The sequence below is a fragment of the Maniola hyperantus genome, chromosome 21, assembly GCF_902806685.2.
Source record: "Maniola hyperantus chromosome 21, iAphHyp1.2, whole genome shotgun sequence".
NCBI lineage: Eukaryota > Metazoa > Arthropoda > Insecta > Lepidoptera > Nymphalidae > Maniola > Maniola hyperantus.
The window spans coordinates 11791824-11816622 of record NC_048556.1 but is presented as its reverse complement, the minus strand read 5'-3'; the positions used below and the strand labels follow the sequence as shown (position 1 = coordinate 11816622).

General features: G+C 52.5%; 2 protein-coding genes across 2 annotated transcripts in view; one reads left to right on the top strand and one right to left on the bottom strand.

Annotated features, from left to right (window-relative positions):
• Positions 1–1251: 1251 nt before the first annotated feature.
• On the top strand, positions 1252–24063 carry Pi4KIIalpha (phosphatidylinositol 4-kinase II alpha). The gene is made up of 10 exons (XM_034980002.2): positions 1252–1628; positions 5980–6098; positions 9798–9998; positions 10696–10821; positions 20804–20901; positions 21125–21254; positions 22873–23018; positions 23207–23282; positions 23349–23488; positions 23830–24063. The coding sequence occupies exons 1-10, from the start codon at positions 1403–1405 to the stop codon at positions 23915–23917; spliced, it is 1350 nt and encodes a 449-aa protein (XP_034835893.1). The 5' UTR covers positions 1252–1402; the 3' UTR covers positions 23918–24063.
• LOC117992251 (FHF complex subunit HOOK interacting protein 2A-like) overlaps positions 5665–24799 on the bottom strand; it is a 52546-nt gene continuing 33411 nt past the window's right edge. The window contains exon 14 of the mRNA XM_034979913.2: positions 5665–5682. The gene's annotated coding sequence lies outside the window, so the exon portion shown is untranslated. The remainder of the gene's footprint in view (positions 5683–24799) is intronic.

Sequence of the window (24799 nt, the reverse complement as noted above, 5' to 3'; positions counted from 1 at the left end):
CTTAATGAGTCTTCTTAACTCTTAGGTATCCTAAAACCTTTTATGAATAATCTACCTCCTGTACAGTATCCTATAACCTATGTACCAAAATTTAAAATTATACAAAATAACAGTAAGTAACTAGGTAGTTACTGTTAGACGGATAAAAACTAGTTGATTGCTCTGCGGAGTAGCGAATCTATGGAAAACGTCACTCGGAAATCGCGCGTAAAAAGAGTAGTTTGGTCTTTTGCTGATAAAACTAAGAATTACTATGTGAACAGTGAATAAAAGCCTTCTAAAGTATATCAAAGTGGTTTTCATTCTAATATTACTTAGGTACCTAATTTTAATCATAATTACAAACTATTTTTTATTACCTACATTTTGTATTAAAAATTACCTCACCTCTAATAGTATATTATGCGCGTATGCACAGTTTAATATGCGCGTATGCAACAGGCACAGGGAACAGGGCATTCAGGGCCTGAATCACAGATCACTATACATGTAGGTACCTACATGAGCCGTTGTGTACGCCATTTCAGTTCAGGCGCAATCGATTTGAAAGCAATCACGAAATCACAGAGTATTTTTTTGACTTTTTACATAGGGTATACGGGAAAGTTTACCAGCTTGTTAGTTAGTTGTTTAACAAAAAATAAGATTTAAACGTTATTTTGCTAGTATATAATCTTTATTTCACAGACATCAAGGCCCACAATATTATGTTAGTAACCATCTTAATCTATGTTAGTAACTATATTATAATATAATGTATGTTAGTAAGAAACTTATTCTGTGTTAGTTAATATAATTAATATACTTATTAACTAATGCAGACATCCAGTGCGCCTTGAGAGCGCTGTCCTGTCTGTCTGCTATCACCTTCAGGATAATGTTAGGACTTCTCTCCAACCTACTTTTAATTGAGGCGATCCTTTTCCGTATGATTGCGAAGAAGCCGTCTACACAGTTATCCGCAAACATACCGGACGCGCTACAGTACCGAGGCAGTCCCAACATTATTCTGAAGATGTTATTATAGACTCGGAGGGCGTTTATAGATTTTTGGGTATAGTCAACCCACAGACTGCACACAGTATAGCGTTTTTTATATTGTCATGTCAATGTACCAAGATTTCAAATAGAATCGATTCTAAAATCGTAAAAAGTAAGAGCAAATCACTATACTAAAAAATAAACTCTTGACTATGTTTAACGTCACTTTTGCTGCTGTCAGCTGTCACTCGATTCAAATTTCAAATGTCAATCGGTGATGTCAATAGCAATAATCCAATATCGAATTCTATAGTCTCTGAAACGTTGAAGTTGAAGTGTTTGTGTAAATGATTGTGAAACAAAGAATATTACAATACGAAATAAATGAGGTTCGGTAGAGGCAAATTGTCGAACATCACTCATGAGTACGGAAGAGACTCTGTTGAATCTCGACTTCGACAAAGTCCCCACTGCCCCTACGCCTCCCGATGACGGCGTGGTGTCTCTGTCGAGTAGCGCCGAGGACATCTGCCTAGTGCCAGAGGTCGGCTTCGAAGGCAACGTGGATTCCCCGGGCGTCAACCGCGAGTCGCAGCCGCTGCTGGGCGGCCGCGGCGAGCTGGACCTCTCCTGCAACCACTTCCCAGGTACCCGCCGCCCGCACGCGCAGGCGGCACTTATGCGTCTTCCTCCGACGACGTAGGGCTTCCTGCCACTAATTACCAGCTTCGCAGTATTACTCTTAATCTGCTGCCATTGCACCTCGATGCACGAATTTTAACGAGATTCGATCCCCTTGACACTAAAACGTAGTTTTCCTTGATAAATGTTGTTTGTTTCTTGAAATCAACTTAGTTAGCAATTTGGCCAACTTCAGATTTTTTTCTTAAAGATGTAAGTGTGTGTTGATATTGTTTTCACTGGCCTGAACATAGGCACAGATTAGATTTTCATGTCAATTTTCAGTGGAGCTTAACAGCTGTTGTGTTCAGCAGTGTACACTGTTCAGTGATTGTGGTGATGGACTTGCTGTTTGTGTGTAGTGAGTACACAGTTGTTTAGTTCATTGCTCCTCCATTGTTTGCCAAATTAAGAGTATTTTAATAATATGCCACAAAATAAATACAAGCATACCATATGGTGTTGTGTGCAAAGTGACAATATCAAGTACTTGGAAATGAATGTAAAATAACATGTAATGTAAAACATTTAATTGTAATGATGATAATAGTATGTAGATCTACATTTAGTTTTATTTTTTATTTTATTTTATTTTATTTTATTGGTTTGCCAACAGATAGTACACATATTATACATAGTTCAGAGTACCTACTTGATATTGTAACTAGTATTTGTGTGAGGGCTTGTGTATTGGGAGTGATGCTAGCCTGCTGGTGAACACTTCAACCTCCTTCAGGAGGTCTGGGGACCTGAGCTTCTATCCCAAGCACACCTTCTAAAATATGTGCATTTTAAGCAATTAAATATCTATGGGAAACTTCCTGCAGAAACCTGCATGTCTGATTGTTCTCCATAATCTTCAGCTTCTTAAAAGTTTGTGAGGTCTGCCAATCTGCACGTGCCAGCATGGTGAACTATGACCTAAACACTTCTCATTCGGAGAAGAGACCTGATGGACATCACTTAACTTACATGTATGCAAATCTCAAGTTTTGTAGATCCCAGCTTTTTATTTAATTTAATTTATGAATTTAGATTTTAAAAATCCTGTGGGAACTTTATAGTTTTCTGGGATAAAACATATGTATTATATCCACCCCCGGGATGCAAGCTATCTTTGTACCAAGTTGTATCAAAAATGGTTAAATAGAGACACTGTGAAAACCTGGCACACATGCTTTTGCATTTATGATACTACTAGTGTGGAACTATGGACTGCAGTGACCTGTTGTATAGCCAATGAAGCAGGGGACTGCAATATTAAACTCTACCTATTCCACCCACTGTTATTGTACTGATATAAAACATACTATGACTGCTTATCTTGGTAGTTGCTGCTACTCAAATTATGTTAATGAATAGTTTCATGGTCTTTCCTTGATTATATTTTAATATAACAAGTTATATTAATTACTGTTTTGAAATTCCAACACAAAAATGATTTTACTAAACTGTACAAGTGTTTTTCTCATGTCTAACTAATTAAAGTTCTTCCTGGTTCCTCCTTCACCTTTCTACCATCCTACTGCAAGGCATCATCAAGGTATGTTCAAATCAAGAGTGACTAACCACCTTCTAGACAAGCCCGCTTCATCTTACACTGCATCATCATCACATCTGCTGGCAAGTAGTCAGCAGATCGGATTGCAGCCAAGCACTAGTTTATATAAATTAAATTTTAAAAAACAACTTATTAGGTACATATCAACATTATTCACATAAATATTATATTTACTTGACCTCACATGTAAAGATAATGTAAAAACCACAAAGCCTTGTATATGAGTAAATTAAATAGTGTAAAGAGTGTATCTCTTAGCTAATACTTAAGATGATGTTCTATTGTTTCTGGACTCCCCTCAAAATTGCAAAGCACTGTGGTGCCCAATTAAGTCGCATCTAAGAGTCCCCGCAGACCACAAACTTTATCGGCCGATAGTTTGGTCGGTTTCTTAATCAGTATGAAGATATGTAATGTTAGAATTTGCGCACTTACATACATCTTCATACTGATTAAGAAACCGACGAAACTACCAGCTGATAAAAAGTTTGTGGTCTGCGGGGACTCTTAATGTTAAGTGGCATAAAGGTTGTACTTAGTTTAAAAAAAAACAACAGAAAACGTGGTTGTTTAAGTTGTATAAAAAAAACCTGCCAAGTGGGAGTTGTAGTTGCATGTAAAGGGTTCCATACCATTCTACAAGAAATAACATTTTTTGTGATGTACTTAAGTACAAATTCACAGTTTTCGGATTTTTCCCTTTATTAAAATAAATTATTCTTATTCTTATTCTTATTATTTGTGCTATAAGATTTTTTTTATCGTCAGAAATCTTCCGATTTGTGTCAGAGTTGTTGTTTTAGCTATAAGATATTGTACCTGCCAAGTTTCATGATTGTCAGTCAACAGGAAGTACCCTGTAGGCTTTGACTCCCTAGATGGACCTTGACAGATGGGCAAAGTGATCCTATAATGATTCCATTTTTCCTTTTGAGGTACGGAACCCCAAAAACAACGGTGGTCTGACTTTACTTGTGTAATTAGGAACCACTGCGCAATATGTCAAGTCGTAAGTTTGCAACAACACCTCAGTAATTAATGAATAACTCAATAAGCATTTATTTGGTGTGCAGAGATAAGAGGGCACTACTGTGTTGCTGTAGAGCTGCCGAGATAAGCTGTGGCACAGTCTTTAGATTATCAGTCACCAACCTATGACATTTAACTTTAATTTGATTCAAATATCTTACGAGTACATACATAACTTGTATTGTTATGGCCTTGCGGTGAGTCCAATACCCTGAATGGCCAGTATGATTTGGACTCTCTTCAGTGGAAAATATCTTCTATAGTACCTTCTTGCATTTCACGAAGGCCACTGACTCATGCTTGTGTTTAAGTCGTATGGGTATACGTAAGGTACACTAAATGTGTGCGTTTGCGAGTGTTTGCTCGCGGCTGATTGGTCCGACATGCACGCACACTTACGCAATGACCATGTAAACGACGTTACCACAAGTAAAGTTCATTAGCCTTCGTGAATTGCAAGAACTGTCCTACTTTTGTATAGAGCAGCAATGTACAACAGATTCCTCACGTAAAGCTGGAGAATGAAATGATTGTGGAAGTTAGCCACATACTAATTTGGGACATCGTTATTGTAGCCTTCGATGTACTCTGTGATTGTAGCTCTTTGTGTTGCCGCGGCCCAAGTGTCACCAAGTGTCACCAAGTGTCACCAAGTGTCACCAAGTGTCACCAAGTGTCACCAAGTGTCACCAAGTGTCACCAAGTGTCACCAAGTGTCACCAAGTGTCACCAAGTGTCACCAAGTGTCACCAAGTGTCACCAAGTGTCACCAAGCCCAGGCTAGTCCTGCGATCATTGCGTCGTCGTCATCATCATGCTTAACCCATTGCGTAAACTACTGTGCGTGGCTCTCCTCTTAGGATGACAAGAGCTTAGGACGCAGCCTGCCATGCTGGTCGAGTGTGGATTGCACGGCCGACTGGTACCTAGATTGGCAGACTTTACATTCATGAGATCTCTCAGACATGTAGGTTTCCTCGCGATATTTTCTTATACACATACTTAGTTTGTTAAAACGCACATACTCGTCATTTCGATAAGTAAGTGGGGCACGTCCGGGATCGAACCTCCAACCTCCAAACACAAAGCCAGAATCGGCTGCTCACTGCTGAGTGCTGAGTGCTGAGTGCTGAGTGCTGAGTGCTGAGTGCTGAGTGCTGAGTGCTGAGTGCTGAGTGCTGAGTGCTGAGTGCTGAGTGCTGAGTGCTGGGTCAGCGCAAAACAGCCGCTTATATTTAAAATCTATGAAATCATCGTTGAAAGGAAAATTCATGAAAGGCGAAAACAATAACAATAAACTGTGTGATTACGTTGGATTAATCCGATATGTGGATGATTCACGTGCGGCCGTGTGGGGCGCGACAGCTCGAGATGGCAATCGGGGAGGGATAACCCGGTGCGCCCCCCCCGCCTCATACTCCAATTGCCATCTCAACCTGTCGCGCACTTGTAGGTTCTGGTCCAAAAACAAAAACGAATATAACAACTGATTATGTACAGTACGCGGCAGAAAATAATGCACATTAGAATGACATTGCGGCTTCGTAGAGCGTTGTCTCTGTCACTCATACACTTATGACGTTTTGCCGGTCTCAACGACAGAGAGAGTGCTCTACAAATCAGCTATCTCCTTCTAAATGTATATTAGGCGATGTACATTATGTACTGTAGATGTGTAACTAATACCAATAAATGATGGTGATCGCTTCGGTTCGTGTGTGTTGCAGATGACCCCGCCTTCAGCGAGCTGGTGTGGCAGGCGGAGGTGGCCATCGACAACGGCATCTTCCCCGAGAGGATCTACCAGGGCTCTAGCGGCTCCTACTTCGTCAAGAACCCAGCGGGAGTGAGTCTACCCAAAACCGTTTTACATATTTGCATGAAAATTCTTTTCACTCCAAATTCACGGCCCAACAGTTTAACTGATTTTGATGAAATTTGGTACAGAGTTAGCTTACATCCAGGACGTAGGCTTATTGAGATGAGAGTTCCCACGGGACTTTTTAAAACCTCAATCCACGTGGATGAAGTCGTGGGCATTATTAGTACGACTAGCTTGTGCTCGCGACTTCGTCCGCGTGGACTACACAAATTTCAAACCTCTATTTCACCTCCTTAGGGATTGAATTTTCAAAAAGCTTTCTTGGCGGATGCCTACGTCATAATAGCTATCTGCATGCCAAATTTCAGTCCCATCCGTCCAGTAGTTTGAGCTGTGCGTTGATAGCTCAGTCAGTCGTCAATCCTTTGCCGCCAGCCATTCAATTGGCGATATCACGAATCATTTGCTGAATCCCGATGATGGAGCCGAACCACAATAAACAATTCGATCTCGTGAGTCGTGCTTCCACTTTTATTTGCATATTATTTATTATTCCATCGAGCGAATTTCGATCTCATTTCATCAAGGTTAATGCTGAAAGGAGCCTCAAGTTGCGAATTATTTGCCTACTTAAATGTAAGTTATTCCTAACAATATGTCCATTTGTGTGCTCTAAGAATTCAAAGTCAAAGTCAAAGTCAACAACAACATCTGTCTACTGCCTACTCCTTCTTATTCCCTTGTTGTGCTACTTTATATTGTGAACTAGACGATGCTCGCTACTTCGTTCGCGTGGATTTTGATTGAACTTTTTGATTTTTCGGAATAAAAGTAGCCTATTGCCCTCTCCCGGGTGCAAACTACCTCTGTACAGCTCTGCCAATTACGTGATACTTTGTCCACGTCAATTTACATTTCCTTTTAAATCTCGTGGAAACTCTTTGATTTTCCGGGATCAAATGTAGCTTTTGTCCTTCCTGATATTCCCGCACCAAAAGTATTCTATAAGGTACATCTTGGCTTGTATCCCGGGGCAGGACATACCTGCCCCGGGATACACAGGCCAAGATGTACCTTTCGTCAAAAAGCTAGGATAAATAGACCGACACACTTTCACGTGGAAAATAATATAATCTGTATGGATTAAAACAAAATAACCGAAAAATATATATATCTATCTATCTATTTATCAAATTGTAACTGTTTGTCTCTACAAAATAAAATAAATTAAATTAAAATCGGTCAAGTGTAAGTTGAGTAGTAAGTAGTTGGCAACCGTTTAGTGGCGACTGCTGACTGCTGACCGCTGACCGCTGACCGCTGCGTCCGTCGCGCGATAAGGACGCGTGCAGTGTGCACCTCGCGAGCCGGTACAAGATAACGTTTACACACTTCGCTAGCGCCCAGCAGCGACTTCGCCCGTCTGCCATCTCTGTACGCCGATTCCGCAAAACCTGCATCGATCATTATTACAATCCCACTTGTTGTGATTGGCTGAATTTATGGTATTATTGTTGCAACAACGCATTGTACCCAATAGTGAGCGAGCGTCAACCAAGCAGAGGTGATTTTGAGTGGTTTGAAAGGTATTTGGGCTTTCAGGGCGTGTTCTAGGAAAAGTTCCAGTTTTCGAAATTCCACACTAGTTTACTATACCTCAATCCTAGCTATATTAAACTCCTAAATATAAGGATATAGTTGTATTTGCTTCGGAGCTAACAGGAGCTGCTGTCTTCTACAAGTGTAGAGGAATAGAGAGCAGCTCCAGGTGACGGAGCACACATTATACTTCCTTCGCGGGGTTGAGGAGGCCTGGAGCGTGGTGTCCTCAGTTGGTGTAAAGGAAACATTCTAACCTTGTATTCTTGTATACCGCCAAGCACAATCAAGGTTGTTCAAGGAGCGGACCAACAAATTTCTGAAAGGCATTGGCGGTTCCTCTGGTGCTGCAAATGTTCATGGGCGGCGGTAATCACTTAACATCAGGTGACGCTCCTGCTCGTTTGCTCGCTATCTTTATTTAAAAAATCATCATCAACAGTTTCCAGTCAGTTTGACTAGTATTTTGAAGTCGGACAAAATGACACTAAATTATATATAGGTACATCCAAAATGTATTGAAATGAAATGAAATGAATCGAAATAATTGATTTGTATTATTTTTGTAGTGACATCATCATTCAGGACGATGCGGCGAGATTGATTTCTAAACTCAAAAATGCCCTAACCCACTTCAGCTCAATTCATAGAGCTACTAGAAACTGTAAAACCTATTTAGATTAATTTGTAGTTGGTCTCCGCAACCCGCAACTTGTTCCACATGAATTTAGGCATTTCAAAATTCCCGTGGAAACTTTTCTATTTCAGGATATTTTCATGCAATCCAACCTGCTGGCAAGTGATTTGAACTGAGATGGAGCGCGGAGGCAGCCGTTTTGTGCATTTCGTCAATATCGGTTCTGCGATTGAGCCGTGAAAATACAACAGACAGACGCTTTCGCATTCATAGAAAAAACGCCTTTGTTCGTTCGCCACACGACGTTGTTTCATTACCAGTATTAAGTATTTGACGTCTTTTAAAATATGAAAAAATAGGGTAAGCAACCACGTTACACGTATCGTGTCCACCCGCATCTGCATCGTCTACGAGTTATATAAGAATAGTTGGTGCTGTATGGAGGAAACTTGAGCCTCGGCGGTACTGCGGGACACTCGATATGCTAGGTGTAATATTTGGCTCGTATTGATATCGGGCTCCGACCATATTCCGCTATCGATAAAATGTGATTGTGTGTATTTTGCGATATGATAGCTTTGTTCGTTGGCTGTTATTTAGGTGCGGCAGGTAATTGCTTTTTTTTTAATTTTAAGAACGTTTTTGTGTTTAGAGAGGTTTTGGCTTTTTATAGGAATGTGAAATGGGGAACCTTTCAGATCTAATTGAGTTTTGCTCGGCTTCGCTAATAGACTTTCCAAATGTACATCCAAAGTTCCAAATATTTTGTTTAATGAAGTCAGTTAACAATAAATATCAGCTTGGAAAATACCCGTTAGAAGTCAAACAAACATCCTTTCTCTGTGGACAAATCAGTTTAGTGCACCCGCTGATGTCACCGAGCGGCGAGCCATGCCATGCCATATACACGATGTACATTGGCAGTCGGACTAAGTTCGTCTTCAATTCGTTTGTATATAGTTCCGGGGGCTCAGGGTCCCGGCTCTATGCTCTTGTGTATCAACTATCAAGGCATACAGCATTGTGCTGCGCTGGAACCTTTTATCGAACTATTTCGTCTTCAATTCGTTTGTATATAGTTCCGTGGGCTCAGGGTCCCGGCTCTATGCTCTTGTGTATCAACTATCAAGGCATACAGCATTGTGCTGCGCTGGAACCTTTTATCGAACTATTTCGGGTGTGTGTTGCTGCCTTTAAGAATCCCTTGGGAACTCTTTGATTTTCCGGGATATAAAGTAGCCTATGTCCTTCCCCGGGATGTTAGCTAACTCTGTATTAATTAATTTTATTAAAATCGGTTAAACTGAGCCCTGAAAAGCTAGCAGACTGACAGACACACTTTCGCATTTATAATATTAGTATGGAAGTATGGATATGGATCCATGGTACGGGATCTGTTAGTCGATCAGTTTACTCTTAAATAGTTCCAATATAGATTTGTCAACTATACCCTAAAATGTAAATAATCCACGTCAACTTCGGTGCAGAAAATCATCGGCGTATTCAAGCCGAAGGACGAGGAGCCGTACGGGCGCCTCAACCCCAAGTGGACCAAGTGGATGCACAAGCTGTGCTGCCCGTGCTGCTTCGGCCGCTCGTGCCTCATCCCCAACCAGGGCTACCTGTCGGAGGCGGGCGCCAGCCTGGTGGACCAGAAGATCGGGCTGGGCGTCGTGCCCAACACCAAAGTGAGTGTGCGGCATAGCGGTACATCACGCACGGATTGACATGGAGGAGGTCTCACTACTTCCCAGTGAGATCCCGCCTCTTCTGCATATGGTTGGTGCATCGTGCTCGACGACACTCAATGAGACGTCGGCGCAAGCTGCGCTCGTGACGTGCGCAGAGTTCCCGCTTCAGAGCACATCTCCCGCTCCACAATAATTTCCAACTGCCCTTTCAGCTTGATTAATTTTATCCTTCGAGCCATGGGTTGTGGGTTACTTTGGTTCTCCTACATTTCTTCATTACAGGTTTTAATTCCCAGAAGAACCTACGGCCCTTTGTGAGCTTTAACCTCAATCTACGAATTTTCTCCATTTAATTCTACCCTACAAATCTTTCTTCCACGATGTAAAGTTTTCAGCTTTGTAGATCTTTTTCCACTGCAGTATTACAGTGGTTAATGCTTAAAGTTTATTTGAATAAAATTTTACAAACACACAATAATATAACCCATCTTTTTCTCGATAAGTATTCCTTTGTTATGGTGTCCGTTTCGTGTAGCACCAGGGCAGACTAAGAAAAACACCCAGCGTAAATTACTGTTGTTAGTCATCTTTGAATTTGGATTGAAGCCAAACATTGGACGATACCAAAATGTCTGAACGATCCGACCGACACGCGACAACAACAACAACAAGTGAGAGCTGTGCGCTGTTGCAGGTGGTGAAGCTGGTGTCGGAGACGTTCAACTACCTGCGCATCGACCGCGAGCGCTCGCGGCTCAAGCGCGCCATCACCGAGCAGTTCCCCAACCTGCGGTTCAACCGCATGGGTCTGCCGCCCAAGGTCAGTAGCAGACAGAACACGCAGGGGTCGGTTGCAGGCGGTGAAGCTGGTGTCGGAGACGTTCAACTACCTGCGCATCGACCGCGAGCGCTCGCGGCTCAAGCGCGCCATCACCGAGCAGTTCCCCAACCTGCGGTTGAACCGCATGGGTCTGCCGCCCAAGGTCAGTAGCAGACAGAACACGCAGGGGTCGGTTGCAGGCGGTGAAGCTGGTGTCGGAGACGTTCAACTACCTGCGCATCGACCGCGAGCGCTCGCGGCTCAAGCGCGCCATCACCGAGCAGTTCCCCAACCTGCGGTTCAACCGCATGGGTCTGCCGCCCAAGGTCAGTAGCAGACAGAACACGCAGGGGTCGGTTGCAGGCGGTGAAGCTGGTGTCGGAGACGTTCAACTACCTGCGCATCGACCGCGAGCGCTCGCGGCTCAAGCGCGCCATCACCGAGCAGTTCCCCAACCTGCGGTTCAACCGCATGGGTCTGCCGCCCAAGGTCAGTAGCAGACAGAACACGCAGGGGTCGGTTGCAGGCGGTGAAGCTGGTGTCGGAGACGTTCAACTACCTGCGCATCGACCGCGAGCGCTCGCGGCTCAAGCGCGCCATCACCGAGCAGTTCCCCAACCTGCGGTTCAACCGCATGGGTCTGCCGCCCAAGGTCAGTAGCAGACAGAACACGCAGGGGTCGGTTGCAGGCGGTGAAGCTGGTGTCGGAGACGTTCAACTACCTGCGCATCGACCGCGAGCGCTCGCGGCTCAAGCGCGCCATCACCGAGCAGTTCCCCAACCTGCGGTTCAACCGCATGGGTCTGCCGCCCAAGGTCAGTAGCAGACAGAACACGCAGGGGTCGGTTGCAGGCGGTGAAGCTGGTGTCGGAGACGTTCAACTACCTGCGCATCGACCGCGAGCGCTCGCGGCTCAAGCGCGCCATCACCGAGCAGTTCCCCAACCTGCGGTTCAACCGCATGGGTCTGCCGCCCAAGGTCAGTAGCAGACAGAACACGCAGGGGTCGGTTGCAGGCGGTGAAGCTGGTGTCGGAGACGTTCAACTACCTGCGCATCGACCGCGAGCGCTCGCGGCTCAAGCGCGCCATCACCGAGCAGTTCCCCAACCTGCGGTTCAACCGCATGGGTCTGCCGCCCAAGGTCAGTAGCAGACAGAACACGCAGGGGTCGGTTGCAGGCGGTGAAGCTGGTGTCGGAGACGTTCAACTACCTGCGCATCGACCGCGAGCGCTCGCGGCTCAAGCGCGCCATCACCGAGCAGTTCCCCAACCTGCGGTTCAACCGCATGGGTCTGCCGCCCAAGGTCAGTAGCAGACAGAACACGCAGGGGTCGGTTGCAGGCGGTGAAGCTGGTGTCGGAGACGTTCAACTACCTGCGCATCGACCGCGAGCGCTCGCGGCTCAAGCGCGCCATCACCGAGCAGTTCCCCAACCTGCGGTTCAACCGCATGGGTCTGCCGCCCAAGGTCAGTAGCAGACAGAACACGCAGGGGTCGGTTGCAGGCGGTGAAGCTGGTGTCGGAGACGTTCAACTACCTGCGCATCGACCGCGAGCGCTCGCGGCTCAAGCGCGCCATCACCGAGCAGTTCCCCAACCTGCGGTTCAACCGCATGGGTCTGCCGCCCAAGGTCAGTAGCAGACAGAACACGCAGGGGTCGGTTGCAGGCGGTGAAGCTGGTGTCGGAGACGTTCAACTACCTGCGCATCGACCGCGAGCGCTCGCGGCTCAAGCGCGCCATCACCGAGCAGTTCCCCAACCTGCGGTTCAACCGCATGGGTCTGCCGCCCAAGGTCAGTAGCAGACAGAACACGCAGGGGTCGGTTGCAGGCGGTGAAGCTGGTGTCGGAGACGTTCAACTACCTGCGCATCGACCGCGAGCGCTCGCGGCTCAAGCGCGCCATCACCGAGCAGTTCCCCAACCTGCGGTTCAACCGCATGGGCCTGCCGCCCAAGGTCAGTAGCAGACAGAACACGCAGGGGTCGGTTGCAGGCGGTGAAGCTGGTGTCGGAGACGTTCAACTACCTGCGCATCGACCGCGAGCGCTCGCGGCTCAAGCGCGCCATCACCGAGCAGTTCCCCAACCTGCGGTTCAACCGCATGGGTCTGCCGCCCAAGGTCAGTAGCAGACAGAACACGCAGGGGTCGGTTGCAGGCGGTGAAGCTGGTGTCGGAGACGTTCAACTACCTGCGCATCGACCGCGAGCGCTCGCGGCTCAAGCGCGCCATCACCGAGCAGTTCCCCAACCTGCGGTTCAACCGCATGGGTCTGCCGCCCAAGGTCAGTAGCAGACAGAACACGCAGGGGTCGGTTGCAGGCGGTGAAGCTGGTGTCGGAGACGTTCAACTACCTGCGCATCGACCGCGAGCGCTCGCGGCTCAAGCGCGCCATCACCGAGCAGTTCCCCAACCTGCGGTTCAACCGCATGGGTCTGCCGCCCAAGGTCAGTAGCAGACAGAACACGCAGGGGTCGGTTGCAGGCGGTGAAGCTGGTGTCGGAGACGTTCAACTACCTGCGCATCGACCGCGAGCGCTCGCGGCTCAAGCGCGCCATCACCGAGCAGTTCCCCAACCTGCGGTTCAACCGCATGGGTCTGCCGCCCAAGGTCAGTAGCAGACAGAACACGCAGGGGTCGGTTGCAGGCGGTGAAGCTGGTGTCGGAGACGTTCAACTACCTGCGCATCGACCGCGAGCGCTCGCGGCTCAAGCGCGCCATCACCGAGCAGTTCCCCAACCTGCGGTTCAACCGCATGGGTCTGCCGCCCAAGGTCAGTAGCAGACAGAACACGCAGGGGTCGGTTGCAGGCGGTGAAGCTGGTGTCGGAGACGTTCAACTACCTGCGCATCGACCGCGAGCGCTCGCGGCTCAAGCGCGCCATCACCGAGCAGTTCCCCAACCTGCGGTTCAACCGCATGGGTCTGCCGCCCAAGGTCAGTAGCAGACAGAACACGCAGGGGTCGGTTGCAGGCGGTGAAGCTGGTGTCGGAGACGTTCAACTACCTGCGCATCGACCGCGAGCGCTCGCGGCTCAAGCGCGCCATCACCGAGCAGTTCCCCAACCTGCGGTTCAACCGCATGGGTCTGCCGCCCAAGGTCAGTAGCAGACAGAACACGCAGGGGTCGGTTGCAGGCGGTGAAGCTGGTGTCGGAGACGTTCAACTACCTGCGCATCGACCGCGAGCGCTCGCGGCTCAAGCGCGCCATCACCGAGCAGTTCCCCAACCTGCGGTTCAACCGCATGGGTCTGCCGCCCAAGGTCAGTAGCAGACAGAACACGCAGGGGTCGGTTGCAGGCGGTGAAGCTGGTGTCGGAGACGTTCAACTACCTGCGCATCGACCGCGAGCGCTCGCGGCTCAAGCGCGCCATCACCGAGCAGTTCCCCAACCTGCGGTTCAACCGCATGGGTCTGCCGCCCAAGGTCAGTAGCAGACAGAACACGCAGGGGTCGGTTGCAGGCGGTGAAGCTGGTGTCGGAGACGTTCAACTACCTGCGCATCGACCGCGAGCGCTCGCGGCTCAAGCGCGCCATCACCGAGCAGTTCCCCAACCTGCGGTTCAACCGCATGGGTCTGCCGCCCAAGGTCAGTAGCAGACAGAACACGCAGGGGTCGGTTGCAGGCGGTGAAGCTGGTGTCGGAGACGTTCAACTACCTGCGCATCGACCGCGAGCGCTCGCGGCTCAAGCGCGCCATCACCGAGCAGTTCCCCAACCTGCGGTTCAACCGCATGGGTCTGCCGCCCAAGGTCAGTAGCAGACAGAACACGCAGGGGTCGGTTGCAGGCGGTGAAGCTGGTGTCGGAGACGTTCAACTACCTGCGCATCGACCGCGAGCGCTCGCGGCTCAAGCGCGCCATCACCGAGCAGTTCCCCAACCTGCGGTTCAACCGCATGGGTCTGCCGCCCAAGGTCAGTAGCAGACAGAACACGCAGGGGTCGGTTGCAGGCGGTGAAGCTGGTGTCGGAGACGTTCAACTACCTGCGCATCGACCGCGAGCGCTCGCGGCTCAAGCGCGCCATCACCGAGCAGTTCCCCAACCTGCGGTTCAACCGCATGGGTCTGCCGCCCAAGGTCAGTAGCAGACAGAACACGCAGGGGTCGGTTGCAGGCGGTGAAGCTGGTGTCGGAGACGTTCAACTACCTGCGCATCGACCGCGAGCGCTCGCGGCTCAAGCGCGCCATCACCGAGCAGTTCCCCAACCTGCGGTTCAACCGCATGGGTCTGCCGCCCAAGGTCAGTAGCAGACAGAACACGCAGGGGTCGGTTGCAGGCGGTGAAGCTGGTGTCGGAGACGTTCAACTACCTGCGCATCGACCGCGAGCGCTCGCGGCTCAAGCGCGCCATCACCGAGCAGTTCCCCAACCTGCGGTTCAACCGCATGGGTCTGCCGCCCAAGGTCAGTAGCAGACAGAACACGCAGGGGTCGGTTGCAGGCGGTGAAGCTGGTGTCGGAGACGTTCAACTACCTGCGCATCGACCGCGAGCGCTCGCGGCTCAAGCGCGCCATCACCGAGCAGTTCCCCAACCTGCGGTTCAACCGCATGGGTCTGCCGCCCAAGGTCAGTAGCAGACAGAACACGCAGGGGTCGGTTGCAGGCGGTGAAGCTGGTGTCGGAGACGTTCAACTACCTGCGCATCGACCGCGAGCGCTCGCGGCTCAAGCGCGCCATCACCGAGCAGTTCCCCAACCTGCGGTTCAACCGCATGGGTCTGCCGCCCAAGGTCAGTAGCAGACAGAACACGCAGGGGTCGGTTGCAGGCGGTGAAGCTGGTGTCGGAGACGTTCAACTACCTGCGCATCGACCGCGAGCGCTCGCGGCTCAAGCGCGCCATCACCGAGCAGTTCCCCAACCTGCGGTTCAACCGCATGGGTCTGCCGCCCAAGGTCAGTAGCAGACAGAACACGCAGGGGTCGGTTGCAGGCGGTGAAGCTGGTGTCGGAGACGTTCAACTACCTGCGCATCGACCGCGAGCGCTCGCGGCTCAAGCGCGCCATCACCGAGCAGTTCCCCAACCTGCGGTTCAACCGCATGGGTCTGCCGCCCAAGGTCAGTAGCAGACAGAACACGCAGGGGTCGGTTGCAGGCGGTGAAGCTGGTGTCGGAGACGTTCAACTACCTGCGCATCGACCGCGAGCGCTCGCGGCTCAAGCGCGCCATCACCGAGCAGTTCCCCAACCTGCGGTTCAACCGCATGGGTCTGCCGCCCAAGGTCAGTAGCAGACAGAACACGCAGGGGTCGGTTGCAGGCGGTGAAGCTGGTGTCGGAGACGTTCAACTACCTGCGCATCGACCGCGAGCGCTCGCGGCTCAAGCGCGCCATCACCGAGCAGTTCCCCAACCTGCGGTTCAACCGCATGGGTCTGCCGCCCAAGGTCAGTAGCAGACAGAACACGCAGGGGTCGGTTGCAGGCGGTGAAGCTGGTGTCGGAGACGTTCAACTACCTGCGCATCGACCGCGAGCGCTCGCGGCTCAAGCGCGCCATCACCGAGCAGTTCCCCAACCTGCGGTTCAACCGCATGGGTCTGCCGCCCAAGGTCAGTAGCAGACAGAACACGCAGGGGTCGGTTGCAGGCGGTGAAGCTGGTGTCGGAGACGTTCAACTACCTGCGCATCGACCGCGAGCGCTCGCGGCTCAAGCGCGCCATCACCGAGCAGTTCCCCAACCTGCGGTTCAACCGCATGGGTCTGCCGCCCAAGGTCAGTAGCAGACAGAACACGCAGGGGTCGGTTGCAGGCGGTGAAGCTGGTGTCGGAGACGTTCAACTACCTGCGCATCGACCGCGAGCGCTCGCGGCTCAAGCGCGCCATCACCGAGCAGTTCCCCAACCTGCGGTTCAACCGCATGGGTCTGCCGCCCAAGGTCAGTAGCAGACAGAACACGCAGGGGTCGGTTGCAGGCGGTGAAGCTGGTGTCGGAGACGTTCAACTACCTGCGCATCGACCGCGAGCGCTCGCGGCTCAAGCGCGCCATCACCGAGCAGTTCCCCAACCTGCGGTTCAACCGCATGGGTCTGCCGCCCAAGGTCAGTAGCAGACAGAACACGCAGGGGTCGGTTGCAGGCGGTGAAGCTGGTGTCGGAGACGTTCAACTACCTGCGCATCGACCGCGAGCGCTCGCGGCTCAAGCGCGCCATCACCGAGCAGTTCCCCAACCTGCGGTTCAACCGCATGGGTCTGCCGCCCAAGGTCAGTAGCAGACAGAACACGCAGGGGTCGGTTGCAGGCGGTGAAGCTGGTGTCGGAGACGTTCAACTACCTGCGCATCGACCGCGAGCGCTCGCGGCTCAAGCGCGCCATCACCGAGCAGTTCCCCAACCTGCGGTTCAACCGCATGGGTCTGCCGCCCAAGGTCAGTAGCAGACAGAACACGCAGGGGTCGGTTGCAGGCGGTGAAGCTGGTGTCGGAGACGTTCAACTACCTGCGCATCGACCGCGAGCGCTCGCGGCTCAAGCGCGCCATCACCGAGCAGTTCCCCAACCTGCGGTTCAACCGCATGGGTCTGCCGCCCAAGGTCAGTAGCAGACAGAACACGCAGGGGTCGGTTGCAGGCGGTGAAGCTGGTGTCGGAGACGTTCAACTACCTGCGCATCGACCGCGAGCGCTCGCGGCTCAAGCGCGCCATCACCGAGCAGTTCCCCAACCTGCGGTTCAACCGCATGGGTCTGCCGCCCAAGGTCAGTAGCAGACAGAACACGCAGGGGTCGGTTGCAGGCGGTGAAGCTGGTGTCGGAGACGTTCAACTACCTGCGCATCGACCGCGAGCGCTCGCGGCTCAAGCGCGCCATCACCGAGCAGTTCCCCAACCTGCGGTTCACCGCATGGGCTGCCGCCCAAGGTCAGTAGCAGACAGAACACGCAGGGGTCGGTTGCAGGCGGTGAAGCTGGTGTCGAGACGTTCAACTACCTGCGCCATCTGGACCGCGAGCGCTCGCGGCTCAAGCGCGCCATCACCGAGCAGTTCCCCAACCTGCGGTTCAACCGCATGGGTCTGCCGCCCAAGGTCAGTAGCAGACAGAACACGCAGGGGTCGGTTGCAGGCGTGAAGCTGGTGTCGGAGACGTTCAACTACCTGCGCATCGACCGCGAGCGCTCGCGGCTCAAGCGGCGCCATCACCGAGCAGTTCCCCAACCTGCGGTTCAACCGCATGGGTCTGCCGCCCAAGGTCAGTAGCAGACAGAACACGCAGGGGTCGGTTGCAGGCGGTGAAGCTGGTGTCGGAGACGTTCAACTACCTGCGCATCGACCGCGAGCGCTCGCGGCTCAAGCGCGCCATCACCGAGCAGTTCCCCAACCTGCGGTTCAACCGCATGGGTCTGCCGCCCAAGGTCAGTAGCAGACAGAACACGCAGGGGTCGGTTGCAGGCGGTGAAGCTGGTGTCGGAGACGTTCAACTACCTGCGCATCGACCGCGAGCGCTCGCGGCTCAAGCGCGCCATCACCGAGCAGTTCCCCAACCTGCGGTTCAACCGCATGGGTCTGCCGCCCAAGGTCAGTAGCAGACAGAACACGCAGGGGTCGGTTGCAGGCGGTGAAGCTGGTGTCGGAGACGTTCAACTACCTGCGCATCGACCGCGAGCGCTCGCGGCTCAAGCGCGCCATCACCGAGCAGTTCCCCAACCTGCGGTTCAACCGCATGGGTCTGCCGCCCAAGGTCAGTAGCAGACAGAACACGCAGGGGTCGGTTGCAGGCGGTGAAGCTGGTGTCGGAGACGTTCAACTACCTGCGCATCGACCGCGAGCGCTCGCGGCTCAAGCGCGCCATCACCGAGCAGTTCCCCAACCTGCGGTTCAACCGCATGGGTCTGCCGCCCAAGGTCAGTAGCAGACAGAACACGCAGGGGTCGGTTGCAGGCGGTGAAGCTGGTGTCGGAGACGTTCAACTACCTGCGCATCGACCGCGAGCGCTCGCGGCTCAAGCGCGCCATCACCGAGCAGTTCCCCAACCTGCGGTTCAACCGCATGGGTCTGCCGCCCAAGGTCAGTAGCAGACAGAACACGCAGGGGTCGGTTGCAGGCGGTGAAGCTGGTGTCGGAGACGTTCAACTACCTGCGCATCGACCGCGAGCGCTCGCGGCTCAAGCGCGCCATCACCGAGCAGTTCCCCAACCTGCGGTTCAACCGCATGGGTCTGCCGCCCAAGGTCAGTAGCAGACAGAACACGCAGGGGTCGGTTGCAGGCGGTGAAGCTGGTGTCGGAGACGTTCAACTACCTGCGCATCGACCGCGAGCGCTCGCGGCTCAAGCGCGCCATCACCGAGCAGTTCCCCAACCTGCGGTTCAACCGCATGGGTCTGCCGCCCAAGGTCAGTAGCAGACAGAACACGCAGGGGTCGGTTGCAGGCGGTGAAGCTGGTGTCGGAGACGTTCAACTACCTGCGCATCGACCGCGAGCGCTCGCGGCTCAAGCGCGCCATCACCGAGCAGTTCCCCAACCTGCGGTTCAACCGCATGGGTCTGCCGCCCAAGGTCAGTAGCAGACAGAACACGCAGGGGTCGGTTGCAGGCGGTGAAGCTGGTGTCGGAGACGTTCAACTACCTGCGCATCGACCGCGAGCGCTCGCGGCTCAAGCGCGCCATCACCGAGCAGTTCCCCAACCTGCGGTTCAACCGCATGGGTCTGCCGCCCAAGGTCAGTAGCAGACAGAACACGCAGGGGTCGGTTGCAGGCGGTGAAGCTGGTGTCGGAGACGTTCAACTACCTGCGCATCGACCGCGAGCGCTCGCGGCTCAAGCGCGCCATCACCGAGCAGTTCCCCAACCTGCGGTTCAACCGCATGGGTCTGCCGCCCAAGGTCAGTAGCAGACAGAACACGCAGGGGTCGGTTGCAGGTGGTGAAGCTGGTGTCGGAGACGTTCAACTACCTGCGCATCGACCGCGAGCGCTCGCGGCTCAAGCGCGCCATCACCGAGCAGTTCCCCAACCTGCGGTTCAACCGCATGGGTCTGCCGCCCAAGGTCAGTAGCAGACAGAACACGCAGGGGTCGGTTGCAGGCGGTGAAGCTGGTGTCGGAGACGTTCAACTACCTGCGCATCGACCGCGAGCGCTCGCGGCTCAAGCGCGCCATCACCGAGCAGTTCCCCAACCTGCGGTTCAACCGCATGGGTCTGCCGCCCAAGGTCAGTAGCAGACAGAACACGCAGGGGTCGGTTGCAGGCGGTGAAGCTGGTGTCGGAGACGTTCAACTACCTGCGCATCGACCGCGAGCGCTCGCGGCTCAAGCGCGCCATCACCGAGCAGTTCCCCAACCTGCGGTTCAACCGCATGGGTCTGCCGCCCAAGGTCAGTAGCAGACAGAACACGCAGGGGTCGGTTGCAGGCGGTGAAGCTGGTGTCGGAGACGTTCAACTACCTGCGCATCGACCGCGAGCGCTCGCGGCTCAAGCGCGCCATCACCGAGCAGTTCCCAACCTGCGGTTCAACCGCATGGGTCTGCCGCCCAAGGTCAGTAGCAGACAGAACACGCAGGGGTCGGTTGCAGGCGGTGAAGCTGGTGTCGGAGACGTTCAACTACCTGCGCATCGACCGCGAGCGCTCGCGGCTCAAGCGCGCCATCACCGAGCAGTTCCCCAACCTGCGGTTCAACCGCATGGGCCTGCCGCCCAAGGTCAGTAGCAGAGCACCCACCCGAAACTCACTAATGGAGCTTCAGACTGGTATCGGGTGCTTATGACAGTTCTTGAGACTTCATTCGGAATATCGTCTGCACTTTTTGGAATATAGAAAAATCCTCAAAATAAATTCTTGCCAAACCGCAAACGACTTTTTTGATTTAAGGGAAAAATTTATCTTGTGGAAAAGAGTACCGGAACCTTTCGGTGGCCGCGCCATCATCGTCAGCGCATATTGGGAAACTCTGCGTCTACAAAATTTCGCTAATACTCCATTGCATGTTGATTTTTGCAAAATTTTATTGGAGATCTGGAGCATTGTTAGCGAAATGGATTTTGTAATATCAGTGTGTGTGTTGCAGGTGGGCTCGTTCCAGGTGTTCGTGGAGGGGTACAAGGACGCCGACTACTGGCTGCGCAGGTTCGAGCAGGAGCCGCCGCCGCCGCACGTCATGAGGAAGTCAGTACTCGACACCTGTACTTACACATGCGCACACATACAGTCACACACACACACGCACACGCACATATGAAGATAGCTGAGAAATAAACAAGTATAAATATGGATTTAGTCTAAAATTGCCCCAATTCCTTATTTTACATGCAAAAGTCAGTTAGTTTCACCCTGTATACACTGTATACACTGTATACACTGTTCAGACGTTATGTTGTCTGCGTCGCAGGTTCCAGCTGCAGTTCGAGCGGCTCGTGGTGCTGGACTACATGATCCGCAACACGGACCGCGGCAACGACAACTGGCTCATCCAGTACGACGCGCCCGACTCGCGCCACGCCGCCATGACGGAGCCCTCGGTGAGTGACACCATCGCGCTCGGTGACATGCGGCCGGCGGCTCGTGGTGCTGGACTACATGATCCGCAACACGGACCGCGGCAACGACAACTGGCTCATCCAGTACGACGCGCCCGACTCGCGCCACGCCGCCATGACGGAGCCCTCGGTGAGTGACACCATCGCGCTCGGTGACATGCGGCCGGCGGCTCGTGGTGCTGGACTACATGATCCGCAACACGGACCGCGGCAACGACAACTGGCTCATCCAGTACGACGCGCCCGACTCGCGCCACGCCGCCATGACGGAGCCCTCGGTGAGTGACACCATCGCGCTCGGTGACATGCGGCCGGCGGCTCGTGGTGCTGGACTACATGATCCGCAACACGGACCGCGGCAACGACAACTGGCTCATCCAGTACGACGCGCCCGACTCGCGCCACGCCGCCATGACGGAGCCCTCGGTGAGTGACACCATCGCGCTCGGTGACATGCGGCCGGCGGCTCGTGGTGCTGGACTACATGATCCGCAACACGGACCGCGGCAACGACAACTGGCTCATCCAGTACGACGCGCCCGACTCGCGCCACGCCGCCATGACGGAGCCCTCGGTGAGTGACACCATCGCGCTCGGTGACATGCGGCCGGCGGCTCGTGGTGCTGGACTACATGATCCGCAACACGGACCGCGGCAACGACAACTGGCTCATCCAGTACGACGCGCCCGACTCGCGCCACGCCGCCATGACGGAGCCCTCGGTGAGTGACACCATCGCGCTCGGTGACATGCGGCCGGCGGCTCGTGGTGCTGGACTACATGATCCGCAACACGGACCGCGGCAACGACAACTGGCTCATCCAGTACGACGCGCCCGACTCGCGCCACGCCGCCATGACGGAGCCCTCGGTGAGTGACACCATCGCGCTTTGAAGTATAGAAGGTTCACTCTAGAAAATCAGCGCTGTAGGTGTGCTCTTGTATATGAAGGCACACAGCATTGTGCTGAGTTGGAACCTTTCTCCGGGTTGTGCCAACATGACAGTTCATCCCGGCGCTTCTTCTGCTTGAAGCATGTTGGCTTTAATGCTCAAGTGCAGCGAGCGCCGGGATGACCAGCTCGTGGGTACGACACGTGATGCGTGCAGTACGACACGTGATGCGTGCAGTACGACACGTGATGCGTGCAGTACGACACGTGGTACACACCACAAGGTACAGGCACAATAATATAAGAAATTTTCTTCTATCAACGACTTTAAAATTAATAGCGGTTTTTGTTACGGTGAAAGAAAGTGCAATTGAGTTTGCTCAAATTTTAACGGATATCTCTTTCTGGTGGAGATGTTACGAGTGGGTATTGGGTAGACAATAGTTTGATCAGCTGGTTCACATTTGCGGCTTGATTGTTGTGTGCGCATTTGTGTTGGTGCCAATCCTGTCACGCTATATTTGTTGTTGATAGTTTGTGACTTGTTTCGAGCAGAAGCACATTGGCTTGTGTGACGGTTCACGTCTGTCACGACTGTCGACGGATACATTCCAAATATACTAAAACTATGAGTTTGTATTGCGGAAACTGCACGATAGAATGCGAGATGTTGTCTCCACTTTGAAGACACGGCGTGTTGTGTCGCAGGAGTGGGCGGGCGGCGCCGAGGTCCGCATCGCGGCCATCGACAACGGGCTGGCGTTCCCCTTCAAGCACCCCGACTCGTGGCGCGCCTACCCCTACCACTGGGCGTGGCTGCCGCAGGCCAAGCGCCCCTTCAGCCAGGAGACCAAGTCAGTGTCACACACACACACACACGTATACGTATGCTCACATGTCACTCCAGGTCTTCCACGTCGATCCGTTACTCCGTTGCGACGTGATTGAAAGACAAACCAACAAACAAACACACTTTGACACATTAACGAAGATACCGATGTAAGGTAATGTATGTGAGGGTTGTTTGTTTGTTTGTTTGCAGGGAGCTGGTGCTGCCGCTGCTGTCCGACATGAGCTTCGTGCAGGAGCTGTGCGACGAGCTGCACGTGCTGTTCAAGGTGAGGCGCCGTCTGTTGTTGTGCACGCGCCATTGGGCCGAGTTGATCGTTGTGTCGTCTGTGCAGCACGACAAGGGCTTCGACAAGGGGCTGTTCGAGCGGCAGATGTCGGTGCTGCGCGGCCAGCTGCTCAACCTCACGCAGGCGCTCAAGGACAACAAGAGCCCCGTGCAGCTCGTGCAGATGCCCGCCGTCGTCGTCGAGAGGTACCCACTACCCTGTCTCCGCCGATGCCGACCCGTAGCCAGCACAGATCTCAGTCCGCCACGCTGGTCGAGCGGGGCTTAGCAGATTTAACACACCTGTGAGAACATTGTGGAGAACTCTCAGAAGTGCAGGTTTACTCACGATGTTTTCCTTCACCGTTAAGGCAAGCGATAGGTATACGCTGCACCTCCGTAACAGTAGAGGTGCGTTCCCGGGATCGAACGTTCGACCCCGGGACAGGAGGCTGACTTGTTAACCACTAGACTATCATTGCTTTTTGTTATTTGTAGAGCATGGATTTGGAGAAATTAGTTTAGCGTGTAAACGGTACTTGTGTCAGGTCCAAGGGCGGCACCCCCTCGTCGCGCTTCTTCGACTCGTTCCAGCAGCGCTTCCAGCACAAGTCGCCCTTCTTCTCGTGGTGGTGATCGTCACGTCGTCGCATCGTCGCCGTCGCCGTCGCCGCAGGCACCCGCACAGCCCCCGCACTAACCGGGCGCGGGCGAGCACGAGGACGCCTCATACCCCGATTGCCATCTCGACCTGTCGCGGACTATATATTATATTGAAAAGAAACGACCATTGACTCGTTGGAAATTAGAATACACTTGTATAACTCGTGCCAATAAAGAAACTAATTGAAACGAAGCGGCAATAATCAGTCCGTCTCACTCGCACACTATACCCAGGTATACTGTGCGAGTGAGAGGTAGTGATTACCGCCACCAATTTCGATTGTCGCCTTTGCTGACACAAGTTATAGCTATTTACAGTATGCGGCAGAAAATATCGTACATCGACCTTTAGAAAGAGATAACGGTTTCGTAGAGCGTTGTCTCTGTCGTTGAGACCGACAAAACGTCACATAGGTATGAGTGACAGAGAACGCTGTACGAAGCCGAACTCTCTTTCTAAACATCTATGTACATTATTTTCTGCCGGCTACTGCATCAATACTATTGTATGTCGATGTTACATAGCCATCATCAACCCCATCGCCGGCTCACTATTGAGCACTGTGAACAGTGCGCGGGAACGGGACAATACATGTTGGAGCGAGACAACGAACCCTACATAAGTACAGTGCGACAAGGCTATCTTGGCGCGTGGCGAAAATCGGAACTAACATTGCCGTCAAGTGTCCCCTTTGTTCTTGTTTAAATATTCTCCAGCAGCGCCCCCCTGTCGATGTCATTCAAGTGCCAAGAGAGACTTGTCGCACTGTAGAGCTGTGACAGAGACGTGACACGAACGCGTCACGAAAGTTGAACGACAGACAGCTCGCGGCTCAGGCGTTACCGTTTCACCGG

What these genes read in the sequence shown, in the direction of transcription:
- Pi4KIIalpha (XM_034980002.2), top strand. Translation starts at nt 1,403, where the DNA reads ATGAGTACGGAAGAGACTCTGTTGAATCTCGACTTCGACAAAGTCCCC. An exon ending in CTCCTGCAACCACTTCCCAG is followed by an intron (nt 1,629 to 5,979) that starts GTACCCGCCGCC and finishes TGTGTGTTGCAG; the next exon opens with ATGACCCCGCCTTCAGCGAG. An exon ending in AGCTGCACGTGCTGTTCAAG is followed by an intron (nt 23,283 to 23,348) that starts GTGAGGCGCCGT and finishes TCGTCTGTGCAG; the next exon opens with CACGACAAGGGCTTCGACAA.